The 9,231-nt window shown below is 36.1% G+C and overlaps 2 protein-coding genes across 2 annotated transcripts; both read right to left on the reverse strand.

Annotated features, from left to right (window-relative positions):
* Window positions 1-5,775: 5,775 nt before the first annotated feature.
* LOC145807106 (uncharacterized) lies at window positions 5,776-7,508 on the reverse strand. Its single transcript, XM_082905036.1, has 7 exons — window positions 7,109-7,508; window positions 6,982-7,011; window positions 6,642-6,892; window positions 6,359-6,565; window positions 6,190-6,279; window positions 6,006-6,092; window positions 5,776-5,910 (listed from the first exon to the last, which is right to left on the reverse strand). Exons 1-6 carry the CDS (start codon window positions 7,410-7,412, stop codon window positions 6,012-6,014), a joined length of 963 nt encoding a protein of 320 aa, XP_082761162.1. The 5' UTR covers window positions 7,413-7,508; the 3' UTR covers window positions 5,776-5,910; window positions 6,006-6,011.
* Window positions 7,509-7,555: 47 nt separating this feature from the next.
* On the reverse strand, window positions 7,556-8,367 carry LOC145812679 (uncharacterized). Its single transcript, XM_082907664.1, has 2 exons — window positions 8,291-8,367; window positions 7,556-8,215 (listed from the first exon to the last, which is right to left on the reverse strand). Exons 1-2 carry the CDS (start codon window positions 8,360-8,362, stop codon window positions 7,556-7,558), a joined length of 732 nt encoding a protein of 243 aa, XP_082763790.1. The 5' UTR covers window positions 8,363-8,367.
* Between the last annotated feature and the right edge of the window lie 864 nt (window positions 8,368-9,231).

The following is a 9,231-nucleotide window of genomic DNA, read 5'->3' on the forward strand; positions in this document are numbered from 1 at the left end:
AGATCGTTATTTTAACGATACATTAACGCTGTGTTTGGATTGCGTGATTCGGAGAGAAAAGAAAAAAAATAGAGTGACATGTATTCTTTTTATTTGTTTGAATAATTTAAATAGAAAAAATAGAAAAAAGAGAGAGAAATAAATTTCTCTTATAAGTCTCATTTTCAATCTTTTCAAAAGTTGAGAGATTATAAGAGAAAAGAAATCACTATTTTCATAATACTAATTTTGTCCCTATAAAAAAAAGAAATAAAATGATTGAAAATATAAAAAGGTTATTTTGGTGATATAACATAAAATAATTTGCTTTCTTTTTTCTCAATGAAATCTAACCAAACAAGAATGAGAGAAATCACAATCATTTCTTTTCTTTTATTTCTTCCTTATTCAAACAAAAAGGAAAGAAATCACAATCATTTCTTTTCTTTTCTTTTCTCTTATTACTTAAGTAATCCTTTCTCTTTTTTTTCTCTCCTAGGTTCCCAAATATAGTGTAAGTTCCTATCTCATCTTTTAACAAAATCAAAGATCGTTATTTTAACGATAAATTATAGATTTGTTTAAAATGTAAAAAAAATAAAATAATTATTAATGATTAATGTCTCGTTTGGAAATATATTATTTTAATAATTTTTAACTTTTTAAAAAATATATATATAGAAAAATAGAGAGTAATGTAACAATTTATAGTGATTTTTTGATATTTTAGTTAAAATATATAGTTGACAAACGAGGTCTAAGAATATTATTTATTATAAGATTATAAATTTGAAGGAATGAGATGTAAATTTTAAAATTATATCATGGGAAATTTTATTTACATACCAAAATACATATCATTTGTTTTGTTATAATTTTCGAGTAAAAGGTAAATGTTTAGACATATATTGATGAACAAAAATAAATTGTTTAAATGTTTAACTATTTATGTCTGAATAATTACTTTTTATTATAAATTTACTAACACAATTACCCGTGCTATTCACGGAGTATAAATAAATAATTAAAAATTAATTTTTAAGATTGAATAATAATCTAAAAAAGTTATTTACAATATTTAGTAAAAATGATTTAGAATCAATTAAATTTTATTTATTTTTATCACAGTTACATATAAAACTTTTTATTTTTATTTTTTATTCTTATGTCATTAATTGTGTGCTATAAGTTCTTAATTACAAATACATGTCATAGTTTAATTGTTAAAAATTTAAAATAAATCACAAAAATTATATTTATGATAAAATATAAATACATTTCATCTTATGAGTTCCGTAAATTTAATTTTTCATATGATAGTGGTAAATTATAGGGTAAATTAGTCTAAAGTCTCTCTCTCATTTTTAGTAATGGAAGAGATCCACAATATTATTTTTTAATGTCTAAGGTCTCTCCCATCTATCATAGAGAAATTTGATATATATTTCACACTCTCTGTGTCTCTCTTCCGCTGCTCTCTTCCACTCTTCCAAATCCCCAAACTCAACCTTCTTCTTCGATATCACTTTCTCCTCCAATTCAACCTCATTGACGTGTAATACGCCCAGCGAGCTCAATTTCATCAATGGAAGCTTCGGAAGGTTCTTAAGCTTATCAAACCATCTTATATTATCGACTGGTTAAAAACCCTTAGGTTTAGGCCGTTCATTGTTGGTTCTCTTCTTGTTGAGCTCTGGTTTTGCTTCGCCTTTGGAATTGGGTTGCTTTAAAGGCTTGTTTCGCTACGATTTTTTGTTGGGTTTGAGATGGCCGGTTTTGCAAAAATCGGAATCGTCAAAGCCGCCGGAGAAGCTTGAAAGAGAAGCAGAGAGGTCGATTGAGGAGGCGAAGGAAACGATGTCGGATTTCAAGAGCTCTAAGTCTTGATTGCGTTTTGGTTTCTTGGAATTTGAAATTGCCGTTTTTGCCAGAGCAGAGCTGTGATGTGAGGTTTTAGGAGTGACAAGTCTATGGAGACTCTCTTTGCAAACTATGGTTTAATTGAATCAATTCGCAGCAAATATTGTTAAGATAAATAGGTCAAATTTCTCTGGTAAAGGATTTGGATTTTCTCTGGCTTCACATAGAAAGGATTCTATAGAAGCAAACAATTTTGTTCAGAGAAATTTCAATTTTCTCTGGAGAGAAAAGAATTTTCTCTAGTGAGCACTTTACTTTGGTTGGGTACTATTAGTATATATATTACACTTCTCATTCTTCATGTTCTATTCAACTGATAAAGGATTTGATTGGTAAAGGATTTGGAATATTCTCTGGTTTCAATTTTCTCTGGTACAACATTTTGAATTTTCTCTGGTAAAGGATTTGAATTTTCTCTGGTTTCACGGAGAAAGGATTTTCTTTGGGGTTGAGTAAATTTCTCTGGAGTGGACTAAATTTCTCTGGTTTGTATTTGTGATTATTGTGTAAATAGAAAGGGAAATTTCTCTAGAGATAGGGAAGGCCAGAGAAATTTCCAAAATTTCTCTGAAGAGTGGGAAGGTTAGGGGAAGGTCAAAGAAATTTTCAAAATTTCTCTAAAAAATCCAGAGAAATTCTTCTCTGTTGAGATTTTCTCTATGACAAAATAGGTAGAGTTGAATCTGCTGTTTTATTGATATGATAAACTGCCCCAAAGAAATTCTCTCAGTCCAGAGAAATTACCTTCCAATTCAGAGAAATTCACAAAAAGTTAGAGAAAATTCCCTTCCAGTCGAGAGAAATTCACAAAAACTCAAAGAAATTTGAAATTTTCTCTGTGATGTGTCCAAAGAAAATTCGATGAAATTCTCTAGATCGAATTTTCTCTGAATTGATGTTGAGGGACCTTAGACATTATGAAAATATTGAGTGTCTTTTATATTATAAAATCTTAATACTAGGGACCTTTAAAAAAAAATCCCCTAAAGTATATTTGTCAATATATTAATTTTTTCATATTTTGTAAAGTCTAAAAATTTGTCTTATATTATAAGATTTACAAAAAAATGGATTAGGATTCACTTGTGATATTAAATTTAGGCTTAATATTAGATTTACGATAACTTGTCCTTCACCTAATCATTAAAAATTGTCTTAGTCTATTCCTAACCTATATGAATCATTTGGCCTATCTATTTATTAAATTAGTAAATAGATATTTGTAAGTATTTTATATAATAAAAATAAGAAATATGGACATATTTTATGCTTACTTACACTACAAAAAAATTTGTTTTTTGCGACGGTAAACGGCCGTCGCAAATGCCCCGAAAGCCGTCGCTAATGTCTTTTGCGACGGTAATGTGGCTTTTTGCGACGGTAAGGGGGGGTCGCGACAGACGGGGTTGCAAAAGACCTTTCGCGATGGTAAGCCAAGTTTTTTGCGACGGCATTTTTCCCATCGCAAATAATAGGGGAAAAATCACTTTTCGCGACGGCACGTAATTCCCGTCGCTAAAAGTGAGTTTTTGAGACGGGAACATTACCGTCGTTAAAGGCTCTGGCATCTTATAAGTATTGGCGACGGCACGGTTTACCGTCACTAAAGGTGTCCTGTACATTCAATAAGACAGCTTTTGCGACTGTGTTGGTACCGTCGCAAAAGCCTATTAATGGTTTTTGCGACGGGTTCTTCTCCCGTCTCAAAAAATAAAAAAATAAAAAAAACCCTGCTGATAAATTATTAAAAAAATTAAAATAACCTGTAGTAGATAAAAAATAAGTATAAAAAATTAAAAAATTACAGAATAATATAAATACGTACATAAACAAAAATTGACAAATAATGAAAATTAATAATATTGTTCAATTCATAGCAATACATAAATAAAAATTCAGAACAATAAAAATTATGCCACTACATAACGTCGCATAATACATACATAATGTTGCTCCCAAATTTAAATAACATAAATCAAAATCAAAATCAAAATCAAAAGTTTTCGTCTTCATTCGTTCGTGGGTTACAAAAACAAAAATTAGTCATAATCTTGATACGCCCGCATTCCAGAAAAAGCCAACTGCTACTCAGGAAATATCTGAAAAAAACAAGATAAAAATAATTAAAAACCATATAATGTGTTAATATTTTAATTATAGAAAAATATAAAAAAAAAATTGACTACTATATAATTAGAAATAGTTTGCCTAAAGTGAAATCCGACTCTAACTCCCAAACCGGGAACCCGATTCGAGCCCCGTCTTCTCCCACAAGTCTCTCGTGCCTAGGCGGTCGTATGTGCCAAGTTTCGTGCTAAACCGACGCCGTTTGGTGATTTTGGGGCGTTAACGCCTCGAATTCAAGTTTCTTAAAGAAGTAGTTTGCCTAAAGTGAAATCCGACTCTAACTCCCAAACCGGGAACCCGATTCGAGCCCCGTCTTCTCCTACAAGTCTCTCGTGCCTAGGCGGTCGTGTGTGCCAAGTTTCGTGCTAAACCGACGCCGTTTGCTGATTTTGGGCCGTTAACGCCTCAAATTCAAGTTTCTTAAGGAAGTAGTTTGCCTAAAGTGAAATCCGACTCTAACTCCCAAACCGGGAACCCGATTCGAGCCCCGTCTTCTCCCACAAGTCTCTCGTGCCTAGGCAGTCGTGTGTGCCAAGTTTCGTGCTAAACCGACGCCGTTTGGTGATTTTGGGGCGTTAACGCCTCGAATTCAAGTTTCTTAAAGAAGTAGTTTGCCTAAAGTGAAATCCGGCTCTAACTCCCAAACCGGGAACCCGATTCGAGCCCCGTCTTCTCCCACAAGTCTCTCGTGCCTAGGCGGTCGTGTGTGCCAAGTTTCGTGCTAAACCGACGCTGTTTGGTGATTTTGGGGCGTTAACGCCTCGAATTCAAGTTTCTTAAAGAAGTAGTTTGCCTAAAGTGAAATCCGACTCTAACTCCCAAACCGGGAACCCGATTCGAGCCCCGTCTTCTCCCACAAGTCTCTCGTGCCTAGGCGGTCGTGTGTGCCAAGTTTCGTGCTAAACCGACGCCGTTTGGTGATTTTGGGGCGTTAACGCCTCGAATTCAAGTTTCTTAAGGAAGTAGTTTGCCTAAAGTGAAATCCGACTCTAACTCCCAAACCGGAAACCTGATTCGAGCCCCGTCTTCTCCCACAAGTCTCTCGTGCCTAGGCGGTCGTGTGTGCCAAGTTTCGTGCTAAACCGACGCCGTTTGGTGATTTTGGGGCGTTAACGCCTCGAATTCAAGTTTCTTAAAGAAGTAGTTTGCCTAAAGTGAAATCCGACTCTAACTCCCAAACCGGGAACCCGATTCGAGCCCCGTCTTCTCCCACAAGTCTCTCGTGCCTAGGCGGTCGTGTGTGCCAAGTTTTGTCCTAAACCGACGCCGTTTGCTGATTTTGGGGCGTTAACGCCTCGAATTCAAGTAAAGAACGCAAAGATGTATTTTAGCTTAGAATGCAAAGATAAATTTTATACCTGATCTTCTGGTGGTGGTGTATATGGATTCTCGTCTTCTGTAGATTCCCTAAATGCCCGGTGGCCACTCGATGCATCAGGAACCTATGTTAGTCAGTGCATAATGTGTTAATCATATTCGAATTTCATACATAATCTTGAGTGAAAATTGAACTATCAAACAATTGTGATGTTTATATGGAACCTGTCTGTTGGGATCCACACTCACCCCCTGTGACACAAGGGCCATCATCTCAGCTCTTATCTGCTGCAAATGTGTAGAGAACTCTGCTCGCAGCTCCTCCCTCAACTCATCCCTTAGCTCAGCACGAACCTGCTGCGTGATCTGATCAATAGTCGATGGATGGGGTGTTGACTGTGATGGCCCAGCACCATCCTTATACACCACTCTCCGAGGCACGATTCTTCCGTATGTGCGACAATATCCATGTCTGTCATGACCTATCAACTCATGGAAAATGGCATTCCTAGCCTCCAAAGTCCGACCATCCTCAGGTAGCATAGAGAGTTGACGATTAAACTCATCCTGTATTGAATAAGACACACAAGTATACGCGAAATTAAGATGGTTGACACACAAAAAATAAACTTTAAATACAATCAAAGGTGTTTGGAAACTACCAAGGTCTAGATAACCTCTGGGTCATCTACTCTACGTGTCATAAGCCAAACATTCATCTTATCAGTAGACTCCCCCTTACTGGTCATCTAAATTTTTTTTTAGAAATATGAAAATTAGAATCCAAATAATTTGCAAATATACAATGTTTATTTATATAGAAAAATAAAACAATAAAATGTAAACCTCATGCCGTATCTGAGAGAAAGTAGTACGCCCTGTGGTATGAGCTATGCCGTGAGCTCGCCGATTTTTAGCGTTCCTACTTGCAATTTTCTATAACAAGTTCAACAAATGTAAGTATGTAAATATGATTTGTATGTTTACATATCATAAATATAACGTAATTGTATACCTCAGCATCGGAAGTACGCCAATACTCTACAAGTTGTTCCCATTGGCTTGGCACAACGTTCATAGGAACATCATCCTTCAGATTAGGATCAGAGCTTCTAGGCTTGAAATACTTAGCCTTAAGCTTGTTCTTGTGATCCTTCCATATGCTGTTGCAGTTTTTCATGCAGATTGGCTTGTACTCCTCTGGACATATATTCAAATTGTCCTATAAAACACAAAGTTTAAGGCTAAGTATAACACAAATTTGGAATTCGAATTTGTGGACAAAAATATACTTTTACCTTCACATCCTTCCAGATAGCATCAACAATATCATCAGGCACACTGTTCCAGTCAACAAAAGTAAGAGGAACAATGTTACCATTCCGGACAATAATGCCAAGTTGAGTAGTTAACTTGGCCACGTTATCTCCTATTGGGCAGTAATTTCCATCAAATTGTATGTGCAGCTTTTTACCAGTACCCCACTCTTTAATGCCCTTGGCACATCCTCTACCACGCCTAGTCGAGGTCGATGAAGAACTAACATGACCTGCGATATACAATAATAATAAACAATATGCAATGGTAACAACCAAATGCAAATTTAAATAATGTGAATACAAATCATATCAAATAAACCTGATGTGGGCTGTGAAGAAGTCGAAGGGTCTGCAAAATACAATGAGAATAAACAAGTTATATATAATGAGCATAAATAAATGTATGTGTAAATAATTTTCATGCAACTCAAAGCAAATTTAAATACCTGCGGATGGCTCATAAGCTGATGATGATAGCTGCTGTGGTGCCATTGATGGTGGACGCACCGATGGTAGGCGTGGAGGCCGAGTACATGGTAGCTGCTGTGGTGCCACTGATGGTGGTCGATACGGTGGTAATGGCCCCTCAGATGCTGGTGGCACTAATGGCCCCTCCGATGCTGGCCGATGTGATGTCTCCTCTAATGGTGGTGCTACTGATGTCCTGTTATGTAGCACATCAGACATCATGCGCCGGGGATGATCAGGCTTCCTCTTCCTTCCCATAATAATCTTCAAGCAATATAACATTAATTGACATTAGAAACATAGACAATGGTTTGTCATCAACTATAATATGACATGATTTGAACTAATACAATTACAAAGACAAAGTAAATTAAGAAATTGATGATTAACTACAACCTTGGCCTTAATTGAATTACTAATGTTGATTACATATACCCGCCTATTTGAACATCAACTGTTTCCCCTTCTGCGGCTTCCCTCACCCAACCAACTTCTTCATCACGAAGCATTATATTTTCTTCCAATTGTTGGCTCATGTATGGCTCGATTTGTGGATCAGTTGAACTCATATCAAATAAACCTCTTTGAGACATCTTCACCACGACTTGCCAGTCTGGTTGTAACGGGTCTGCAACATACCAAACTTGCTCTGCTTGGGACGCCAAGATGAAAGGTTCATTGGTAATTCGATCATCTCGGTACAACAAATGATTGAAGTTCACTAACGTGAAATTGAAGACATCTTCTTTCTTTCCGTGAATGTTGTCAATCCAATCACACTTAAACAACACATGTTTCTTCTCATTGGAATATCGAATCTCAACAATATCTGTCAATTGTCCATAATAGTACACAGACCCCAGACGAGGATTCTTGTCTTTTCGACTAGCATAACTTATGGTATCTGCCTTCAAAGCTACACCACAATTTTGTGTGGCTCGACGATCATCCATGGCCTTTACTCGATACCGAAACCCATTCAGTATATACCCGTTGAACCTCCTTGCCAGGTTATGAGGACCATTTGCCAATAGAATAAGCTCTTCAGAAAGTATGACATCAGTAGTCCTTCGCAAAGTTTGGACCTATTTAACACGAAATGTAAAATTTAAAATGTAGATTGACTTAAGTAAGTAGAATCTATAGAGTTAAATACATACATGTTCCTTGAACCAAATGTGAAAAGTTTCAAAATGTTCACGCCGAAGTTGATGATCGTCGACACGAGGCATTTTGAGCTTAAATACTTCAAGGTGTTTGCTGTGTAGATTGAAATTTTAGCCATACAAAAATTTTAGTTGAAAATTCAATAAACATAATAAAATATTGAGTGAGTGACTTAACCTACTTTATGAATGGTTGAACCGCGCTTGTATTGCATAAGATGTACCGATGAGCTTGTACCCAAGAAGTATTATCAAGATAAAAGCTTGTGTTTTCACCAGTAGCATGACCCAAATTATCAGCACCACTATAGTTCCTCACGGGTCGACTAGATTTGGTTTCCACATCACTGAGATATTGTGCACAAAAATTCATGCATTCTTCCATAAGATATCCTTTAGCAATTGATCCTTCAGGACGAGCTCTATTACGCACGTATTGCTTCAAAGTAAGAAGATACCTCTCAATTGGATACATCCATCGAAACTGAATCGCTCCACCCAATAACGCTTCATCAGCTAGATGTATAGGCAAGTGCTCCATTATATCAAAAAAACTCGGAGGAAATATTTTCTCTAGATGACAAAGTGTTACAGCGATACGATCTTTAATATATTGCAAATCCGTCGCACGATTCACTTTCGAACACAATTGTCTAAAGAAATTGCTCAATTCAATCAAGGGTTCAATTACATTCTTCGGTAACGATCTGCGAATAGCCAATGGAATAAGTTGTTGCATCAGAATATGACTATCGTGGCTCTTAAGACCCCCAATGCTTCTATCATGTAAGCGCACACGACGTGATATATTGGATGAATACCCGTTGGGAACTCTTACTTCCTTCAACACTTTCAAGAACAAATCTTTCTCATCCTTGGTCATCGTGAATTGTGCTGGTGGTAAATAGTCTTTATTCGACCCTCTTAACTGCAAA

Source organism: Camellia sinensis, chromosome 2 (genome assembly GCF_055761805.1).
Source record: "Camellia sinensis isolate YWXY chromosome 2, ASM5576180v1, whole genome shotgun sequence".
Classification (NCBI taxonomy): domain Eukaryota; kingdom Viridiplantae; phylum Streptophyta; class Magnoliopsida; order Ericales; family Theaceae; genus Camellia; species Camellia sinensis.

Excerpts from the sequence above, each read along its gene's own strand:
- LOC145807106 (XM_082905036.1), bottom strand. The coding sequence starts at position 7,412 with ATGTTATATTGCTTGAAGATTATTATGGGAAGGAAGAGGAAGCCTGAT. Across the intron at positions 6,280-6,358 it reads GGCGTACTTCCGATGCTGAG|AAAATTGCAAGTAGGAACGC; the intron begins GTATACAATTAC and ends AACTTGTTATAG. Across the intron at positions 6,093-6,189 it reads TCTCTCAGATACGGCATGAG|ATGACCAGTAAGGGGGAGTC; the intron begins GTTTACATTTTA and ends AAAAAAATTTAG.
- LOC145812679 (XM_082907664.1), bottom strand. The coding sequence starts at position 8,362 with ATGCCTCGTGTCGACGATCATCAACTTCGGCGTGAACATTTTGAAACT. Across the intron at positions 8,216-8,290 it reads ACATTTGGTTCAAGGAACAT|GTCCAAACTTTGCGAAGGAC; the intron begins GTATGTATTTAA and ends CGTGTTAAATAG.